Raw genomic sequence first — 22,150 nt, forward strand, 5'->3', positions numbered from 1 at the left:
CTCTGTACTGGACTTTCTGCCAGCAGGGCTTGCCATGGAGGCCTGTGCTGATGAATAGTTTAGTCCTAGGAATGCAAAATGTAAACATTTAAATGTGTCCATATGTATATGTATACACCTAAGTTCATAGTTGCTTTTTAGTTTAAATGCTTAATAGGCTTTGTGTCCTGTACCATTTTTTCCAATATAGTCATCTGTACAGCTTGAATTTAGTATTTATTAAAAGCTGGTTTAAGGGACTTTAAAGGAAATAATTATCAATTGGTGAGCAAAGATTTTATACAAGTGTGAAAATTCTAACAAAACCAGGACAAAAAAACCCAAACCATTTCAGCCACTCCTCCATTCTTGGGTATTACAGTAAGATATTATTTTTAAATGTCTTCAGATTGTACTACTACTTTTGTGGGCTGTTCATTGTTTTGTTTTATTTTGTTTTGCTGCTTATTCAAAAGGTAAGAAGCCAGATTACTAGCCCCTCTCTCAAACATATCCAGTCTAAGTGAATCGACAAAATATTTAGCAGAGAAACATAATACTGACATAGTACAAGACTACTTTGAATTTAAGTCGACCCCCCTAATTAGATTATATATATGGAAAATTCTACATTTATTATGATTTTCCATGTAGAATCTAATTATTCGAGGGTTATCTCAAATTTGTCCTGTTTCCTGCCCCACCCCCACACCTCTGCTGTGGCAGGAAAAGCAGCCTCACTCCCACTCTTCTTCCCCACACCACTTGCCCCTCCCACCCAGTGCTTACCCCCTGCTGCCTGTTCTCCCTGGCCACTTGACACCTCCCCCTCCCCTTCAACACCTGCCAGTTGCTTCACTCTGGTGTCTCCCCCTCTGTTGCCTCCTCCCTTCATCCTCTGATCCCCCACCTCTCCCATGGACACATGCTATAAAGGAAGTTAAGACTAATATAAGACTAAGAAGTGAATTTTTACACCTCCTTTCTGAAGTGTTCCTACATGTTCTGTTTAAATGTGAGAGCTTAATGGAAAACATTATGATAAAAAGGTATTTACTAACAATATCTTTTCCTATGTAAAAAATGTACCACGTATAGATCCAGTCTGATACAGCTCAGTACCACAAAATTTATTATTCAGCAAGTGGACCTGGAATTAATGAAGAGCCAAAGGGTTTGTTTTACATAGAGAGAGAAACTGGGAATATCTTCGTTACACGTGCAGTAGATCGTGAACAATATCCATCATTTCAGGTAGGGGACTAAATAGTATGTATGAGTAAATGGGTTAATATTTTTACTTTTGTTGTTTTTGTGTTTCCAGACAACTATCCCAAATGGTAGGTGATATTTTGGAGTTCCTGAGCAGAAATGAATGATGCAAGGGAAGAGACTTAAAAGTCGAAAGCAAGTCTATCCAGCTTTTAAACATCCAGGGGTCATGTGCCCTAGGGCAGTGGTTCTCACTGTTTTTTGTACCAGGACCCATTTGTAAACATTGATGGCCAATCTTGACCCAGTGCCCCTCAATCCTGACCCTCTGCCCCCTCATCCCACAGTCCCCAGTCCCGAGTGTGGGGGGCTGGGAGTGGACGTGTGGGGCAGGAGGGCCCCAAGCAGCTCCTTGCAGGTTGGAACTCTGCCAGCCTGCAAGGGAAAACCCATGGTTTTCCACATTTCTGTTTGTCAAAAGAGAATCCATTTTTTAAAGTTTATCGTGACCCTTTCATATTCTTGTGACCCACAGGCTGAAAAATGCTGCCCTAGGGGCCACATCAGCAGCAGCTGCACCAGTGCAAGCCATGGGCCCCATAGCCACATGGCATGTGGGTACCCCCTCACTCCATGTTGTTCCACAGGTGCCTGAACCCCACCTTCAGCTCCCTGGCTGCAGATTCTCCTGCTGCACAGTGCTACAGAGGTATCCTGGACTGTGGGCTCCTCTGGCGCCATGGTCTGTCTTACTCCACTGCCATGGCACCTGGGGGGACAGAAGGAATGGGAAGCCTGGGACCCCTGGCTGCTGCTGCAGCTGGAGCAATAGGGAGAGAAGTGGCCAGGTGGGAACCCAGGGGCTGCAAGTGAGCTGCTCATGGGACTTGTGGCCACAGGCTGCTAGTTGGAAAGGCCTGTTCTGAAGCAGTGATTCTAACCAAGGATACCATGAGATCCTTTAAAAGGTGCATTGGGATTTGAGGAGTTAAGTGCTCACTTGACCCCACCTGGCCCCAGGGCAAAGAGAGAAGAACTTGCTGTTAATTCTTCTCTTCCCCCTGCCCCTAATGCCTGTTGGGCCTGTGTGCAAGGACATAAGCACTGTAATAAATAAATTCATTTTAATTGGGGGTGCTACTAAATTCAGTCAAATTATGGAATGGCACATTGAATCTAAAGGTAGATCGACTATTGGTTTAAAGAGTGGCTTGTGAAACCAGTTTTATTAACCAATATCTAATTTTGACAGTGTGTGTTAGAGAGAGTCCTCATTCTGAGTTTCTGGGGACTGAATTGAAAAAGACCACATAAAATGCAAATTATGCTGAAGTCAAAGATAACCAAGACTTCTGCATTAATTGAGCAATACTTTCTTGTGCTATTTAGCTTTAATATTTGTTAGCTGGATTCATTTCTCTCTCTGCTGGCTGAAGCTGAGGAAAGGCAGGTAGTAGAAGAAAACTGATTTGTTTCTAAAAGGAAGTGCTAGTATTCTTTTATTTTCCTATACTATTGGAAAATACTGTTTTTTCATTAGGGAGCTAAGATTTTGCAATATTGTATTAGACATTAATTCTATAGTAAAATCTGATTGATTTGTCACTCCAAGGGGACTAGTAATGATAACTAATTTTCCCCAAGTGACTAATTATTAGTAATTTCTACTTTGTGAGATGCATTTTGTACCCTATAATAAAACATAGTAAAGAACATTTTTACATGTATAATTTAAAAATTATATATATTACAAAATTCCAAGTACAAATTGTACACTCTGAGATTTGTCTGATAAACATTTAATGTATAACTTACTACAAAAATTCAGAGTAATTGCTATAAGAATAGCTCATTGTTATTGCTGTTAATATTGAGCCTTAAGCAGTCAATGATGCACTGTATAACTTAGTGTGACTACTCAAAAGAGAGGTTTACTCAAATCTGCAACATATTCCCAAGATGCAGGACATTCTGGGAAACCAACAGGTTGGTAATTTTTAAGCCAGTGAACTATCAGGAGCAAATTCCATTGCAATTTAGAAGGTACATATAGAAAGGATAAATTATGCTTTAACCAGTTATAAATTAACTGAAGTGTTTTGTGTTCAAATCATAGGACTCTGACAGAAATTCAGGGCATCAAGAAATAAACTCTAATGATGAATTATGCTTGATTATTCCAGTAACAAATTAATCAGATGTGACTCTACCCTGCTTCCCCCACTCCTCCCAACTTGTTTCCCAGTGAATTTGCTCCCTCCATTTCTACTTTGGGATTTGATTTGCTAGACTAATGCCTTAACAGAAAAGAAAATGGACACGTGTTCAAGTGCCAACTATAATTTCTTTTCCACCTCCTGCCTCAGTCACATATAAACAGAAGAGTACAAGAATCTCTCACCTTATGTTTGGGTATCACTCTGTACACTACTGAAACTAAATGTTGAGTTCTGGGGTGCATCTAGATAAGCATGGATGTGTGGTATGTGGTATTTGCAGTGCCACATACCACACATACAAGCATTCCCTGTGCTGCTACCTTCTAGCACAGGGGTTATTTTTGACCCCAGGAGATCCTGGGATCAAAACACCCACACCAAAAAAAAAGTGGGCTGGCGCACATTGTGGCAGTGTGTGCTACCCAAAACTGGAGCCTGGGTGGCTGGAACCAAGCTGTGGCTGTTAGCCAGGCTTCCTGATGCAGAACTGCCATGGCTGCAGCTCCCTGAGGACCTTGAAACCCTAGGTAAGGCTGCTGGGGCTAGCATAGTTGCTGGCCCCAGCCTCCCTTACCCCACCCAGCACAGTCCCCAGGGACAAGTAGTAGCAGTGCTGCTATTGTCCCTGGGGAAATGCCTGTCTGTGCTCATCTGGATGTGCCCCTATTGTCTTTTTGGAGAAAAAGAACAACTCAAGCAAGTTATATCAAACCTTAGTTCTTTTCTTTTGAGCACTAGTGCTGCTGTGACAGAGGTTAGAACCCCTACCATCGTTTTATCTGGCACACAGATGCCAGCTAATGTTTCTTCAGATGATGAGGAGTAGGGTGTATCAGGAAATGAACTTGTGGGCTTGTACAGGGATCCCACTGGCAGAGATTTGTAGAACTGCCAGGAACATCCGCCCCTGAAACTCGCAGGCAAACCAGCTTCGGATGGGTCTCTGGCTACCTATACACAAGCTCATTCATGTTCTAATTAGAATGTGTCTGAGCAGACTTGATTAATTGAGTCTGTTCTGCGTTCTAATTAGAATGCTTCAGCATCACTTCACTGCCAGATGTATTAAGCCCCTGCATTTGAAAAATTGGTTGTAGGGGTGCTTTAGCTAAACCTCATCAAATAAGCTTTAGCCAAAACTTCCTGCAGCCATTTTTAAAAGTGCGGGGGCTTAATACATGACAGTGAGCTGTTTTAACTAGAGCGGCTGTACAGGAACCACTCTAATTAAAAATGCCCCCCTCCATCCCCTCAGCATGTTTACAGGCAGCCATTGCTTTCATCTAGAGACAAACATTAAGCAGCACTAGAAGTCTACAAAAACTTGCCATCATGCTTAGAGGCAGAGGGAAGGTACCTTTCAGTAAAGGTGAAAAACATTCTGCAATTATTTGTTCTTCTATCTGTGACTGATCTTCCTGTGGAAAAAGGCTGGTATTCCACAAGTTGCTCTATAAACAGTAAAAGACCTGGTTCCAAAATGAGTTAGTAAATGGTTTGGGTTTCCTAACTTTTTTAATGACTGATAGTGGGTCAAAACATAAATTCTTACTCATTATATTCAGATTGATGAAATGGAAATGTTTCCTTTGGAGGTGTGGAAATAATACCAACTGTTTAGTAAGGGATGGGAAACAGTTAACTGCAGCATGTCAATCAAGAACTCATAACAACAGTAATTTCTATCACATATGATTTGAAGACGCATTTCTTACTGGAACTAAGTTCTGGCATGCTGTCTTGAAGCAGAAATGATTGGTAACAAGAGGAAAAAGATAGTCAGTTACTTGAGCATTCAGGTTTGTCCTCCATATTGAGTAATGAAAGATTATTGCATGCAGTTAGCTGCAAGACATTTATTGCAAATAATGAAAGATATTCAGAACTCCTAACAAATTATTTGTTTCTGAAAATGCTATGTTTGGCACTGTATTTTGCAGAGATTATTTGGTGTTATTCTTTGTTATCTACTGGGCTGAAGATGGAATACTCCAGCCTGCACTAGCATATCTAGCAGTTCATTTTTTTCTGTCTTATAGATAATATGCTATGCAACCACAGCAGATGGGTATTCACCAGAGGTACCACTTGTGCATACAATCGTGATAGAGGATGATAATGACAATCCCCCATACTTTGTAAATGATCCTTTTGAGTTTTGTGTTCCAGAGAATTCGAAGCCTGGTAAGTAAAACTTTAAAAAATCAGCACTTCAGTGACTTACTGTTTTGAATATGTGTATTCAGGAAGAATTATGAAAGAATTTTTTTAAACATGTGTTGGCTAAATTTTCAAAGGGCTTCTAGTTAGACTATATGCATATCATCAGTTTGTATCCATTATTTTTATCTGTGCATGTATGCTAAATAGTTATCCATGGAGTCGTGCACATTGTATACAGTTAAATCAGTGGGCCTTTAGAAATACGCAGTACTAAAACTTCAGTGTAGCACTAAAGGCCATTTGTACATGACACAAAATTGGCCTTTTGCACCACTTTAATAATGCAGCTGTTTACACATGGCACATTAAATTACTTTGAGATGCAGCAAAATAAAATATGTCCAAGGTGTTGTAGTTTGCTAGCTTACAGCTGTGGATGATGCACCAGGCCTTGTGCAGCTCAGGGGTTCTGCAGGCAGCCCGGTGGCAGCCCATGCAGGCAGGGTCTACTGAAGGAGTTAAAAACAAAACAAAACAATGGAGTCTGATTTTTTTTGTTTTTGTTTTTTGTTTGTCCTCTTCCTGGAGCCTGCCTGTCTGAGCTGCGTGGGGGCCTGGTGCTTCCTTCCATGGCTGCGGTGCCCCCTGGGACCACTCGGGTCAGGTGCCTGCAGGCAGGTGCTGCCTGGGAGGTGCTGCCGTTGTTGTGGAGGGAAGCACCAACCCCCACTCCTTATACCTCCTCCCACACTCAGAGACCGCTTGGCCCGCTGGCAGCTAGCCCTCCCTTCCCCTTCCCACCACCAGAGAGGCAGGTAAGGATCAGGCCTGACCCTTGTGTACACGCTACACGGGTTTACTTTGCCTTAAATTGAAGTGGTGTTTAAAAACCCACCACTTTAATTTAGGGATAATTAAACTGAAGTAAACCCCCATAGTGTGTACAAATGGCCATATATACTATTTGTACGTGGGAGCCATTTTGACCATAATACATGAAGACTCAAACCAGGTATGAGAGATACCTCAACAAACCAAATGTAACAGTTGCAAAAAACCTTTTTTTTACTTATTCCATTGTCATAGTTTGGGATTTACAGTGGTGGTTTACTTTGACAGCCATAAGTCAGTAAGTTTTCAACAGCTCTAAATCGTATGGGGAAATGGAACTTGCAGATACTTTCCTTTGATTTATTGAACAACACATCCAATTCTGCAAACACTTCTGTATACTTAGAGCTTCGTGAGCAAGTTGTGATAAAATAATATGGCAGGACCATGTTTTACTTAAAGCAACTAAATACAGTTGTAGAATCAAAGCCCTGCTCAATAAATCTGGCATGAAGGTGTCACATCTCTATTTCTTCTTAATTGATTATTTATTTTCATATATTAAATGGAGACACTAGAAATTAAATTTTATAATGAAACAAAAACTTTTTTGTTGATGAAAAGGGGATGTGACTGTTGACTATATTCTTCTAACTATAGGGTAGTCCAGCATAGCATCTGTTACTGATTTGAAAGTAGTCAAGGAGGGGTACTGTTTTTCTACTACTTTATTGTTTTGAACTTTGCTTTTGTTTCATATGATAACAAAATGTCAGTTTCCCATGAAACAAAGTTCTGAAAAATTGGGATTCAGAGTTATTTCATCAATGTTAAATATAACAAGTGGAAGAATTTCTTTTCAGCCTCCTCAAAAATAAAATTAGAGAGTGACACCTTTATTTCACCGTTTTTCTTATACTGACATATTCCTGTGAAACATTTTAATCAACACAACTATGGTTTCCAAGTAAATTTTCAATAACTCAGTTTTATGATTGGCGTTACAAATAGCATTATGAGAAAATGAATTGAGTTAAAGTTCTGATAGCCATACCGTTGAATATGACCATATACAGAAGGCAGGGTAGATTGGCACCTAATATACTAACGAAAGTAGGTAGATATGTATAGCATAAACTTTTATGAGCTGAAGTTCACTTTCTCAGATGCTATGAAAGGACATTCAGAAAGCAGAGTTTAAGAATGAAAGAGAAATTAGAATACAAAAGATTCATAGATTCATAGATGTTAGGGTCGGAAGGGACCTCAATAGATCATCGAGTCCGACCCCCTGCATAGGCAGGAAAGAGTGCTGGGTCTAGATGACCCCAGCTAGATACTCATCTAACCTCCTCTTGAAGACCCCCAGGGTAGGGGAGAGCACCACCTCCCTTGGGAGCCCGTTCCAGACCTTGGCCACTTGAACTGTGAAGAAGTTCTTCCTAATGTCCAATCTAAATCTGCTCTCTGCTAGCTTGTGGCCATTGTTTCTTGTAACCCCCGGGGGCGCCTTGGTGAATAAATACTCACCAATTCCCTTCTGTGCCCCCGTGATGAACTTAAAGGCAGCCACAAGGTCGCCTCTCAACCTTCTCTTGCGGAGGCTGAAAAGGTCCAGTTTCTCTAGTCTCTCCTCGTAGGGCTTGGTCTGCAGGCCCTTGACCATACGAGTTGCCCTTCTCTGGACCCTCTCCAGGTTATCCGCATCCTTTTTGAAGTGTGGCGCCCAGAATTGCACGCAGTACTCCAACTGCGGTCTGACCAGTGCCCTATAGAGGGGAAGTATCACCTCCTTGGACCTATTCGTCATGCATCTGCTGATGCACGATAAAGTGCCATTGGCTTTTCTGATGGCTTCATCACACTGCCGGCTTATGTTCATCTTGGAGTCCACTAGGACTCCAAGATCCCTTTCCACCTCTGTGCCACCCAGCAGGTCATTCCCTAGGCTGTAGGTGTGCTGGACATTTTTCCTCCCTAGGTGCAGCACTTTGCATTTCTCCTTGTTGAACTGCATCCTGTTGTTTTCTGCCCACTTGTCCAACCTGTCCAGGTCTGCCTGCAGCTGTTCCCTGCCCTCCGGCGTGTCCACTTCTCCCCATAGCTTTGTGTCATCTGCAAACTTGGACAGAGTACATTTGACTCCCTTGTCCAAGTCGCTGATGAAGACATTAAAGAGTATCGGTCCAAGGACCGAGCCCTGCGGGACCCCACTGCCCACACCCTTCCAGGTTGAGACCAACCCATCTACCTCGACTCTTTGGGTGCGACCCTCTAGCCAATTCGCCACCCACCGGACTGTGCAGTCATCCACGTCACAGCCTCTTAACTTGTTCACCAGTATGGGGTGGGATACCGTATCGAAGGCCTTCCTGAAGTCTAAGTATACGACATCCACCCCTCCTCCTGTGTCCAGGCGTTTCGTAACCTGGTCATAGAAAGAGACTAGGTTGGTCAGGCACAATCTGCCCGCCACAAACCCGTGCTGGTTTCCCCTCAGCATAATCTGCCCTGCCGGGCTCTCACAAATGTGAGCCTTGATAATTTTTTCAAAGACTACCAAGGATGGAGGTGAGACTGACTGGCCTATAGTTGCCCGGGTCCTCCTTCCTCCCCTTTTTGAAAATGGGGACCACGTTAGCCCTTTTCCAGTCCTCTGGGACTTGGCCCGTGCGCCACGAGCGTTCGAATATTCCTGCCAGTGGCTCTGCAATGATGTCGGCCAGTGCCTTCAGCACCCTCGGATGGAGCCCATCCGGGCCTGCCGATTTAAAGGCATCCAGTTCTTCCAAATGACTCTGCACCACCTCAGGATCTACGTATGGAAGTCTGGCGCCTTGCTGCTGCCTCTCTACAACCCCAGTGAGAGACTTGTCGTGCCCCTCACTTAGGAACACTGAGGCAAAGAACTCGTTGAGGAGTTCAGCCTTGTCCCCCCTATCTGTCACCAATTGTTTCTGCTGATTTAGCAGTGGTCCTATTCCTCCCTGGGCCTTCCTTTTACTTCCAATATATCTAAAAAACAATTTCTTGTTGTCTTTTACTTGGGTTGCCATCCTCAGCTCCGTGGTAGCTTTGGCCCACCTAACTGCCTCCCTACAAGCACGAGCAGAGGAGGTATATTTATCTTTAGTGATCTCACCCTGTTTCTACTTTTTATGTGCTCCCCTTTTGGCCCTTAGGCTGCCCTGGATTTCTCTGGTCAGCCATGGAAGCCTTCTGGCCCCTTTCCCTTTTTTGCCTCGCTCGGGGATCGTCTTGCTTTGTGCCCGAAGGATCGTTTCCTTCAGGCACAGCCACCCTTCTTGGGCTCCCAGCACAGCCACCCTTCTTGGGCTCCCCAAGATAAGAGAGGGCAGAGAGAGGAGGCAGGGAGGGGGACAGTGCTGGGAGAGAGAAGCAAACAGGTAGTAAATATAGGAACAAAGAAGTCACCAAAACTAATCCAGACAATGGGATCTCTGTTTAAACCATACTTACTGCAGTCCAGTCTGTGGATGATTCCTTGTTCCACAATTGCCCATTCAAAATGGTTTTTAAAAGTTTGCTGTCTGAGAACAGCCACTCTCAGGTCAGCAATGGACTGTCCAAGGAGGTTAGTGTCCTGCCACAAGCTTGTGCCTCTTCCTGCAGTTGATGCCAGAGCGGTGTTCATTCTGTTGTGTAGGGATTGGCCCATCTGTCCAGTGCAGACAACAGAAGGGCAGTGTAAACAGGTGATGATGAATAATCAGCAGTGCTCAATGTTTTGGCCCCCCTCTGCCTGCCCCATGTGCCAGGATCAAGGCCCTAGGGCCCATGTGGGGACTGGACCCCATGCCACCCTGCATGCCTTATCTCTCTGTGGGTAGCCCCACTGGCCAGATGACCTGGCGCTGGGGGCTGGATCTGGCCTGCGGGCAAGGGGTTGAGTACCCCTGGTGTATGTGACATTGATGGAGTTGCAAACGAATGGGCCTTGGATGTTATAATCCATGCTATTGGATCCAGTGATGATGTGGTCTCTATTGGTGTTGGGGTGCACACGGCATTTGGGTCTTTTGTAAGGCCTGGTATCTCAGTGAGACTGGGTGTTAGGTTGTTTGAGATTGGAGGGTTGCCTATAAACCAGGACTGTTTTGTCCCCCATAACTACTTTGAGACAGTCATCCTTTTCCAGGAGGGGTTGGGGTTCTTTAACTGTATGTCTCAGGTATTCAAGTCAGGGGGCTGTAGGTGACAGTCAGAGGGACTCTGTTGTCTTTGTCCCAGGGTTGATATTGTAGCAGGTCATAGTGGGGTCTGAGCCTGGCTTTTTTGGTTTAGTAGCTACAGTTTTGGGGTTGTATTCTAATTATAAGAATCCTTGCTCCAGATCCTTAAGGTGTGCAACCCTGTCAGAGGAGATATGGGTGTAACATAGAGCTGGGCTGTAGACAATAGACTGAGTGTTGTGCCTTAGGGTGAAAGCTGGTGATGTGAAGGTAGCTGTGGCAGTCGGTTGGTTTCCAATACAGCGTGGTAGCATCTAAGAAATGAACTGGTTGAATATTCCAGAGTTAGTTTAGAAGTTGTTCAAGTCCTGGTAAAATTTCTCAAGAAGTTCCTTCTCGTATATTCATACAATGAAGAATTCCATCAATATACCTTAGGTAGATCATGGGGATAAAATGGCAGCTATGTAGGAAGTGTACTTTAAGGTCTGTCATAAATATGTTGGTATATTGTGTGTGGGGGGGAGGGGGGATGTGTGTACCCATGGCAGTGCCATTTGTTTGTAGGTATAGGGAATCCCCAAACCTGAAATAGTTGCATGTGAGGACAAAGTTGGAGAGTGTAATGGAAACAAGTAATTTTCTTGTTGGGGAGAATGTTCTTTATGGCTTGTAATTTTGTCTTCATCAGGGTTGTTCGTTCACAGAGATGTGACATCCCTGGTAGCTAATACGGTGTTAGCTGAAAGCTTGTCAATGGAGGCCAGTTTTTAAAAGAAATTTGTGAAGTCTTTTAAAATAACTGGAAGCTCTGGTGTCATATGAAAATAGGATAGAGTCCATGTAGCCAGAAACTCCCTCTGTGATGGTGCCAGTGTCAGAGACAGAACGGTATCCTGGGTTCCTAGGTTTGTAGATCTTGGGTAATAAAATAAAAGTTGCCTGGCATGGGCTTCTGGGAGGTGGAAGAAGCAATCCTTTCCTATGTTTTCCAAGGTAGATCCTGTAAGAATTTATCCAGTTCCTTCTGATATTGTGCCATGGGGTTCTTTGTTGGTTATGTACTGTATGCACTCTGTTTTGTCCAGGACAACAGAGACGCCCTCCTTATCACCCAGTTGTATGATTATATCCAGGTTGTTTTTAAGGCTGAGAATGGCTCTCTGTTTTGCAGGACTGAGGTTGTAACACAAACAACATTTTTCTTCACAATCTCAGAGTAGACACAGAGGTGGAAGCAGTTTATATACAGGTCCGGAGTGGGGCTGTGGCTCTCGGGTAGAATCCAGGAGCTGTCCTTCTTGTGCTGTGTTTGCCTCGGTTCTGTGTCAGGTTGTTTGTTGCACGGCTCCTTGTCATGGAAATATTCCCTCAGTCTTAGGTGGCAGAGAAGTGTCTCAAGGTCTCTATACAGCTACACTGTATTGATTTGTGAAGTAGGGCAGAAAAACCACGGGATAGTACAGTCACCTTAACTGGCCTGAGTGTGGTTGGATAGGATGATATTACATTGGATTGTAGGGTTGCTGTTGGAGCTTGAAAGCTTGGAAAATTTTGCTTCCTCCTTCTTCTTTAAGGAGTGAAGTTTGTGATAGGCTCCATGGATGGATGCAGAAATCTCTTTCTTGTAAGTGGCTTTTATATATGAAGGGTGGCTGTTCTCAGACAGCAAACTTTAAAAAAAAGTATTTGAGTATTTGAACTGGAAACTGTGGAATAAGAAGTCATCCACAGACTGGATTGCATTAAGTATGGTTTAAACGGAGACAATGGATTTTTATCCCATTACCTGGAATACTTTTGTTCATATGACTCGTTTGCTTGGCTCTCCTAGAACTGTCCCCCTCCTTCCCTCCCCCTCCCTTGTCTTTTGTATTCTAGTTTCCTCTCCTTCTTAAACTCTGCTTTCTACATGCCCTTTCATAGCATCTGAAGAAGCAAGCTGCAGCTCACAACAGCCTGTGCTATATATCTACTTTGCTTAGTCTGTGTAAGGTGCTAATCTAACCTGCTTTCTACCTGACTTCAGACTACCACAGGTAACTAACATCTCTATGACCATATATTTCAGAAAAGTTTCTTTTTTACCAAGAGTTGTCATCCCACATCTTAAAAAGAGAAGCAAAACAAATCACTCTAATATCAGTCTAATATCATTACATCTAGTGATACTTCCTTTTTGGAAAAGACAAAAATGTATCCTTAGCGACTGCTACGGTGTTCTCTTGAGCATGATTTTGTCTTTTTTAGGCAACATAGGGATCCTGCACTTGGAGTATGTCTTTATGCACGCTGGAGACAGCATTATCACTTCACATTGTCTTTAATGGGAAAAGAATTGTAGCTAGGCTATGGACAGTTGTAGCATTACAAAGTGCTAAGGCACTTGGTAGCACTACAAAAATAAAGCACTATGACAGTAACACATCCCCCAAGGCTCGCTTTCCAGCCAGGCAGCAAGAGGGGCTCTTACTTTGCTTCTCCCACATCCAGGGGAGCCTGTCGGTGATCAGTGGGCAGCAGCTTATCACTGATCCAGGGAGGGGAGGAGAGAGCCTTATACTGTAGTGGGGTACCAGTGGTAAAAGGACTGCTTTCTTTTGGTGCCAGCACTGGCATCATGTAGAGGCAGCAATAGCAGAGAGGCTGTGTTGAGCTGAATTATGGGGGTGTTTGGGGTAATTACGGAATATGGAGTCAGCACCAGAATTTAATAGTTTGATACATTGCATCATGACACCAAAGAAATAATTTGATCCATTTTCAAGCTTTTCAGTCATTTAGGTATGAATAGCCCAATTAGAAATCACAATCAATATATTAACTGAGATCTGAGCTTTTCTATTTCTTTTGAAGACTCATTTACCTATCTTGCATTTATTAACCCATCTGATAGCTGCCATTAAAAAACAATAGACCACAACACTGAAAAGCTCAGAAATAGAAAATGTTACACTTTTTTCAATAATACTCATAATTTGCATTTATAGTTTCTTTGCAGAGAAGCAATGCTTGTGAGTATAAAAATGCATATCCAGTCATCTGAAACTGTTTGTTGTCGTTTTTTTTTAATGAATGCCGAAAGTGAAAAATTGATGTCTTGTGTATGTAGGGACATTAGTTGGAACAGTGATTGCAAAAGACTTAGATGAACCTTTTACTCTGCACACCAGATTGAGATACCGAATTGTGCCCAACATACAAAGGCCTGGAACATGCTCCGCATTTGGTATACACAGCGAGACAGGTGCAATTACTTTAATTTCACCAGCACCAGACAGAGAGGTAATTTTTATCTAAAATATAATGTTTGTTTTGCTTCAAATAGGATGAGAAGATTATATAGAGAGAAATATGCATGGCTAATGAAGGTAGAGGCACAATATATGGTCTAAAATTGAGAGACCCGAATTTTCCAAAGCTTGGGAAAAGACAATAGGATTCAGGGGAACTGCTTCTGTTTTCCTGAAATCATGCAAGAGTGGAGCAAGAAGGTGAAATTGAAATTTCTGAAATACTTTGTCACTGCCTTTTCAAAGATAGTGACACTAAGAAATAGAAATGGGAGGGAGATGTAGTTACAGTGTAGAAACAAGAAAAGGCGATAGAGTCAAGTTCTAGGGACGAGAAAAGGACTAAGTTAAAGCAGACTGTATTGTAAATAAAATGCATAATATTCTGTTAGTTTCTTTTTAAAATCTAGCTTTGGTGTATATGGCTTGATGCAGGCCTAAATAAAACTTGACAACTATTAGCAATTTCTAACTAGTTTCTCCTCCACTGACTTAGCCTTTTATATATGTGGAGTTACTGATAATGCTGCTGATAATGGAACCAAAAAAGAGTTAAGGAAAGGTATAACAAAATGAAAAGAGGTCCAACAGTCCTGGATAACAGATAATACAGCAACACAAGGGAAACAAAAAGCAAAGGAAAAATTAAGGAGGATAAAGAGCAGGAAGTAGTTAGTATCACATTTCTCCTTTGGTGTCTGACATGGCTAACAGGTTTCTAGTAAAGCTTTTTGAATGATATGCTGTTTAGCTGCTGAAGAGATGTTTGTTGTTTTTCTGTTTCTTTTGATAATAGAAAAGAATTACAATTTTAATAATGAAGCTTAAAAAGGGGGAGGGAAAAGTAAAGGATCTTGCTCTGTAGCCAGTGATACTGGAAACAATGCGTTTTCAGCTATAACCCTTTTTATGTTCCTTTCCAGATGGTAGAAAAATGTATGGTCCATGTAGAAGTAAGAGATATGGATGGTCAGTCTTTTGGCTTGTGCAATACAGGAACGGTTGTAATTCATATTGAAGATACAAATGATAATGCACCACTGTGTGAAAAGAAGCCTCAGTGTAATGTAAGTTTTCTTTAGAGTTATGCCACTAATAGTTACAAAGTTGCCTGCTTTTTGTGAAACTCTGATCATGTCCTGGTCTTCCTCACTATTCCTGCAGGATATAGGTCTTGCTTCCTGGGGTAGATGGGCTGCTTCCTCATGTTGCAAGAAAAAAGCAGATGCGATTACATTCTTCTAAGTAGCAAAGGCGTGTGTGGGGCCTAGCCTCACTACAGTTTGTCTTCCAGGGCTTCTGGTCTTCTTTTGCCATATTCTGAATGAATTTTGTTACACACCTAAGTGGAGGCGTCTTCTAAGATGGATTTTAGGTGGTTGGCCAGATGTGCTTTTTAGAGCAGTGGTTCTCAACCTGCTTCCCATAGTGGGCCACACTTGCAGCTCTAAGTGTGTCATGTGGGCTGCATCCCATGGCTGACGGGCCCCCCAGCTGCCAGGACAGTGGGACCAGGGCCAGGGCCCACAGCCCCCTGCCTTCTCCCCAGCAGCGTCCAAGCCCTGGCTGCCACCTGCGGAAGGCAGCGGTTGCTGTGGCTGGAGCTGTGTGTGGAGTTCGGCCACCTCTCCCCCACAGGTGGCATGGCTGGAGCAAAACCTGTGGAGGGGGTGGATGTGGGCTGCCTGCTGTGGGCTTGGGGCATCCCACCCTGCTGCCCTCCCCTTGGGTCTTCCATTGCCCAGTGGGTGGGACCTAGTGCTGGCAGGGTGGGGAGGCTCAGTGCCATTGCTGGGTGTGCTGCCATGGCGAGGCACCCTCTGTTTCCCCAGCAACAGTGGTGGCATGGAATTGTGCCCCCCTTTGTTGCTTGGTTCACAGGGGGTGCCTTAAACCAGTGCTGGGCTCGCAGGAAATGCCTTGTCATGGCAGCGTGGGGCTCCCAGCAGTGGCACTGAGGCTCCCTGCCTGGGCTACCACAGAGGCCCCTGTGGGAAGGGCAGCACAGAGGGCAGCCCCAAGCTCAGAGCAGGCAGCCTGCATCCACCTCCGCCCCGCACCCAAATCTGGGGGGCACATGCCCCTGCCATTTCTCTCTCCCTGGGAGTGCACAAAGCAGCAGGGAGCTGACCTCCCAGATGAGCCCCTGTGTAACTCCATCCTGCTTCCCATCTACACCCCACAGCTGCACATTCTTGCCCCAACCCCAGGCCCCATGCACCATCCCAGCTGGGAAGCATCCCCAGCCCCAGTCCTGCCCTAGTCCCTCTCTCAATCTGCCTGCCTTCCCCTTCCCTTCCCTACAAAGATTTACCTGGAGGGAGCTGTGGGAGCTGCTCTCCATGCTTCCTGGGTGCTATATGCATGTGCACCTGTGCACAGGCAGATGGTGCCCCTTGCCTCCAATTGCCCTCCTCTTGCTCCTTGCAGCCCCTGCCAGGCTACCAGCTTGCAAGGGTAAACCTGCCGTTTCCCACACTTTTCTCCCTGACTAACAAACTGGACAGCAATCTTTACTTTTAAAAAAAAAAAAAAGAGAGGATGTCACATGGGCTGCAGCAGCATGCTGATTGGGCCAAATGCAGCCCACAGATTGAGATAGAGGCTTATGAACATTGGAAGTTATGCTGATCTAAGAAAATTGCAAATTTAAATGCCTGTAGTTATACAATTATAACTTACTCCCTGTATAAACATACAGATTCTGGAATAAGAGTGTCTACAGTGCCAAGTACAACTGACGGTTAAATTTTATCGGGATAAAGTTACCAGCGCAATCTCCCGTGCTGACAAACCCTTGGGGGTAGCTGCTTCATTATTTTACTTTTGACCTATTGCCTTTCAATTATTAGTCTTGTGTCTATGGCAAGAGTATCTTGAAACTGTTTATTCATTGTCAGTATTCCAAATCACATACTCAGAACTCAAACAGTCACCACATTATGGGTCCAGATCCATATTCACCCCAGCCAGCATTGATTTGTAAAGAACAAATCATTCTAAAACCAGCTTTATTTCCTCCTTAGACTCTGTATGGTATTTACTCAAATCCAAGGAGAGGTATTCCCCCCCCTCCCCCGTCCCCTCCCTACAACCTTTAAAGTGGGCGGGGGGGTGTGTGCCTCTCATTGGATTTGAATACAAAGCAGTTTGGGTGGGGGTGGGGGGGGAAGGTGGCTTCTACAGTTCTGACTCTGGCCCTAATTTGGGGTTGGAGTCAGTGGCAGCTGCTGCCAGCTCCTTGTTACCTCCCCAGTTTCTGTCCCACCCTTACTACCTCTTCCTTTTTCTTCAGTCTCCCACCCACCACCTCCACCCTACCCTCTGGCTCTGGCATGGCTTCAGCCCCACAGAGCACATTGTTGCTTCTGCCCCAGCTGTTGCAGCAGCTATGGCAGCTCGAGCCCAGCGATCTGCCACCACTGCAACACCTGCATGGCTGGGCTTGGGCCAGACCAACAATGTGCCCCATACCCTTGGCTGGAATGGGGTCAGAGCCAGAAGTGAAGCAGCAAGGGTGCGCAGGGGGACAGAGGCTGCAGGGAGGGGCAGGCACCAGGCCAAATGGTGGGGGAAACCAGTGGCAGGGGGCAAAGTATGTGTGGAGAGGGGCAGATGCAGGGATCACTTGACTGCTGCCTGTTCCTTTGCCACTGCTTGACCCACTGCAGGGGAGGGGGACATGAAATCTAAGACAGCCCTCCCGTAATTAGATCCTATGCAGAGGAAATAATAACAAATTTAAACATTTTCTATGTACAGAATTTTAATTCTTGGGCAGGGTCCTCAAACTCAGAGTTGCCTTGGATTTGCGCAAATATGACAACTAGGTGCATGGATGAAGGGAATGCAGTGGACATATATGCATATTTGGAATTAATAAGGTTTTCAGTAAAGTATACCTGACATTTTCATAAGCACATTTTAAAAATATTGGATACATAAATTAAGACAAGGTAGATAAATAATTGGCTCAATAACTGCTAATTATAAAAAAATCAGTGTTGGAATCACTGGCGGTTTCATGTAAGGTTTCACATTATCTTGCATCTTGTACAGACAGAGTCAAGGTGGTATATGTAGAGAAGAATACAAATACTGGGAGATAACTGGCTGAGTACCTGAGAAGGGACTAGGGCTTTCGGTGGATCACAAACTCAACATGAATCAGCAGTGTGATGCAGTTGCCAAAAAGTGCTATTTTAGGCTGCGTCAATAGGGTGGTTATTAAAATTAGGCTCAAGACCTAGGAGGTAATAGTATCATTTTACTTTGTAAAGAAGTTGGAATGCAAGCTATATGAGTGGAGGTTAAGCAAAGTGGCCATGTTTAGCTTGCAGAAAAAGCGATTTAAGGAGGGGGGACATGGTAGTAATCTTCAAATATCTGAAAGGCTGGCATAAAGAAGAGGGAGAACAATTTTCTCCCTTGCCACAGAGGGTAGGACACAAAGCCATAGCTTAAACTGCAGCAAAGTAGATTTAGAATAGGAACTATCAAGAAGAAAAAAACCCCAACTTTCGTAGTATTACAATAGTGAGGTGATGGAATAGATGTCCAGGGAAATTATGGAACCTCTTCATTAGAGGTTTTCTAGAAGAGGTGGGATGAAGAATAGATAGGGATGATTTAGGAGTAGCATTGCTGCAGGGGGTTGGACCTGGTGACCCTTGAGGTACCTTCCAACCCTATGATTCTATAAACCTATATTGTGAAGGCAGACTCAGAAACACAAGAAAACGTCCTTTGCAGTTCCAGTTTCTCCTAACTGACAGTGTTACAGACCACCTGGCTCAACAACAGCTGATGCAAACTCAACAGCTTTATAATTAATAGCTATAAACTACCTTTTAGTCTTTGTCTGTTAGCCTAGATTTGGAAATTATTTATTAATCTTGCTGCATATTTTTGCTTTTGAAGGTGAGCAGAGTCATCATTTTTAAGTCTATCAAGGAACAAAGATGATTATTTAATCATCAGATTAGTTTCTTCTTAAATGGTTCTTCTTTTCAGGATGGAGACAATGGATTTTTAATATGCACATGTGCAGGCCAAATATCATTGGAGCCTTTGGCTGTTACTGTAATATAAACAGTTTATCAGCTCTTTCAACATGTAACAGTTCTTATCTACTCCAGTAAAATAATAATTTTTAATATGCAATCACAATCAATCTCCTGTGCATTTCCTGTACACATACAGAATAAATATTAAAGAAAAAAAAATCCCACATGCATTCATCATCTTCCATTTGTGCTAGAACATATCTCACCCCAGACTTCCTGTAACATTCAGAAGGAACTGTGGGATTTTACCTACTTTACTATCTTTCCTAGTGCTTTACCTGTCAGTGCTGTACATGCAGAGGGGATCAAATGCCACAACTGATACCATTTAAAATCAACAGAGCAACCAGATAAACCAACAAAAACTCCACGCCAGATTATGATACTGCTTAAATCACTAGGAGATTTGCAAGGAAAATTTCACCTATGGCTGCACAAAAGAGACTTTACACAGTTTGTTTTTCTGTGACATACTGAAAAAGACATCTCCCACCTCACCTTTCTAGATTTTTCAGAATTCAAGACGTTGCATTTAAACACAATTTAAGTTTCATTGCTATGGAAATAACAATTTGTGTTGATTATAACAAAAACATTCTTGTGTATTTCAGTATGTAATACAAATAGAAGAAAACAGAGCAAATGTGACACTATTGAGAATTCCTGTTTCTGATGCTGATAAGCCTTACACAAAGGCCTGGACTGCTCGCTTCTCCATTACAAAGGGAAATGATGATCTCGCTTTTACTATTACAACTGATAAAAAGACAAATGAAGGGCTACTATGTCTTACTAAGGTAAGCAAAGATGAAAATATCAGCCAAAAATTGGGTTTGGTGTTTTTTAGGGTTACTTTAAACCAATAATCTAATTTTCATTTTTGTTATTGCCATAAATTTAGATTAGTTAATCTATTTCAATTATGTGTCAGCTTTTAACTGACACTGGTTTAGTACAGTGCAATCTTGGATTTATTCTACAGTAGAGTTTTTTGGAATAACGTAAAGCAAACTGTATAATATATATTTATGTGAGAGAAATGTAACAAACTGTTATGTGGATTTTACTTTTTTCCTAATTTTTGCTGGGAGGGGAGGGAGGAGGAATAGTGGAGGGATTGGGAGGAGGCAAGTAGCTTTTATTATGGCTTTCAAAGAGATTTTATAATTCTAGAATAGCTTGTTTTAAAACTCTGTGTTAACCTTTTGGTTTTGGAAGCTGTACTGCCTGTCTGTATTTGTATAGGATTTAGAGGGAGGCCTGCTCCCAAGAAGTCATCAGTATAAATTTCATCTACTTCAAGAACATGCTTGATGCACACTTTATGAAGGGCACACTGGGGCCATGAAGTCTGGCTTTAGCAAAATTAGAATTCTGTCTTATTTTGGAGATGGGGGGGGGGGAGAAAGAAAAGAAAGTAATACATCACAGTGTCCTACAGACAGGCTGGGTGGCTGTGCTACACAGTGACATATTTGAACTCTCAGGCTAAGTACAGTCAAAAAGCCTGAGGCTGAATCAATTCAATCTTCACAGGTTAGTCTAAGCTGCATAGATTGAACCAATAAGCAAGTGAACAGACATTAATTTTTGATTCCAGAAATGCATCCACATGCCTGCTATGGCCTAGGCCATAAGCTGGGGGGTGTTAGAACACACCTCCCTGCTCTGATGAAACAGACAGCTTGGGGAAGGCTAGCCTACCCACCCTGCGAGGGGCAATTTGCAGGGGAGGTGCAAAGCATCCTGGGATGCTGAGGGACTGAGTTAACTTGAGGCTGGAGGGGGTCTGGGACAGAAGTTCAATAAACTGATTTAACTTAAGTCAGTTAAGTCTGATACTACATCCATCCAGGTTTATCTCAGACTGGTTTCAGCCATTTTGAAAGTGGTTTATATACACTGAACTTCTGCTGCTTTACATATTTGACTTGGTTTCCAGTTACTTACACTGGTTTATGCATAATTTCTGTCCTTAGCCTCAAAGACAAACAATTATTTTGGAAAGTGGGAGAATTGCAAGAATACGTGTTCAGATAAGTACAGAGAGACAGACGCAGATTTAATTCTTAATATAGCTTCAGCAGCTGTCCAGCAGATGGGTGATAGTGAAACCTTGTCTGTGGTGCTCCTTAAGATCTTTCAGGCCTTTTTCTTGAAAAAGTTTCTATTCAGCCATTTCTGAAAGTCAGGTCCCTGCTTAAGATTCCTCAGATAAGAAGTTCAAATAATAAGGTACCCTTAATAAATAGCCATTTTCTAAAATCTTGGCTACATATGACTTTGCCTGGTTTTTAAAATAGTGATGGGAAAGTTGCAGCAAATTTTATCCTCATATAAATGAAATACATTTATTTTTCAGGGACTGGACTATGAAAACACCAGACAGAGGACGCTTGAAATTACAGTAAATAATGAAGACCCGTACATATTAGGCCCACATTCAAGAAGACTGGCCCCATGTGTATGTACTATTATAGTTAACGTGGTGAATGTTGATGAGGGGCCAGTGTTCAATCCTCTGATATTATGTATAGAGGCTCATGACTGTGACAAAATCGGAACAGTGATTGGCAGATACACAGCAAAGGACCCAGAAACTGGAAACAGTGAAGGCATATGGTACAAGTAATTTTTCTATATGGATTTATTTAGCATTTGGGAAATAAATTTAAACAAATTAGCCTTATATAAAGTTGGGGTGTTTTTTTTAAACAAACATTTTACTCTTAATAGCTATCGAATAGCACCTGGCCAAAGCGATTGGATCAACATTGATGAAAAAACAGGTGAACTCCGAACTAATAAAGTTTTGGAAACAGACAGGGTAGGAATGAAACGTGGTGAAAGTAATATTACAGTCCTGGCAATCGACCGAAGTGAGTACCAAATGTTATAAACTGCGTATGTTGTTTATAAAGGAATTGTGTGCTCATAAAAAGTCTTGGAACTATGCTGTCAGTTTGCTGTAAGACTATAATGAAGACATACTTTATACTACTGCACTCTTTTTGGCAACAGTAGTTGTTTTTAATGGAGGCTGCAGCCCAAATTCCCCACTTACAGGAGGAGGAAAAGAATATCATTGTTTGCTGGAAACTGGGGCAGCAGCTCCATACAAGACAGGACCCCATTTTCAAAATACAAGCACCTGCAATGGGGGCCATATTTCCAAAAAAACTTAGTTCTGTTTT

General features: G+C 42.9%; 1 protein-coding gene across 3 annotated transcripts in view; it reads left to right on the forward strand.

The window, feature by feature from the left end:
- LOC102573852 (desmocollin-1) overlaps positions 1-22,150 on the forward strand; it is a 50,658-nt gene that overhangs the window by 9,360 nt on the left and 19,148 nt on the right. For all 3 annotated transcript variants that reach the window (XM_006258393.4, XM_014606833.3, XM_014606832.3), the window contains exons 5-11: positions 1,078-1,233; positions 5,450-5,594; positions 13,710-13,882; positions 14,814-14,957; positions 19,568-19,753; positions 21,319-21,578; positions 21,693-21,835. In XM_006258393.4, coding sequence (XP_006258455.3) covers positions 1,078-1,233; positions 5,450-5,594; positions 13,710-13,882; positions 14,814-14,957; positions 19,568-19,753; positions 21,319-21,578; positions 21,693-21,835 — 1,207 coding nt within the window. The remainder of the gene's footprint in view (positions 1-1,077; positions 1,234-5,449; positions 5,595-13,709; positions 13,883-14,813; positions 14,958-19,567; positions 19,754-21,318; positions 21,579-21,692; positions 21,836-22,150) is intronic.

This window comes from Alligator mississippiensis, chromosome 3 (genome assembly GCF_030867095.1).
Source record: "Alligator mississippiensis isolate rAllMis1 chromosome 3, rAllMis1, whole genome shotgun sequence".
Classification (NCBI taxonomy): Eukaryota; Metazoa; Chordata; order Crocodylia; family Alligatoridae; genus Alligator; species Alligator mississippiensis.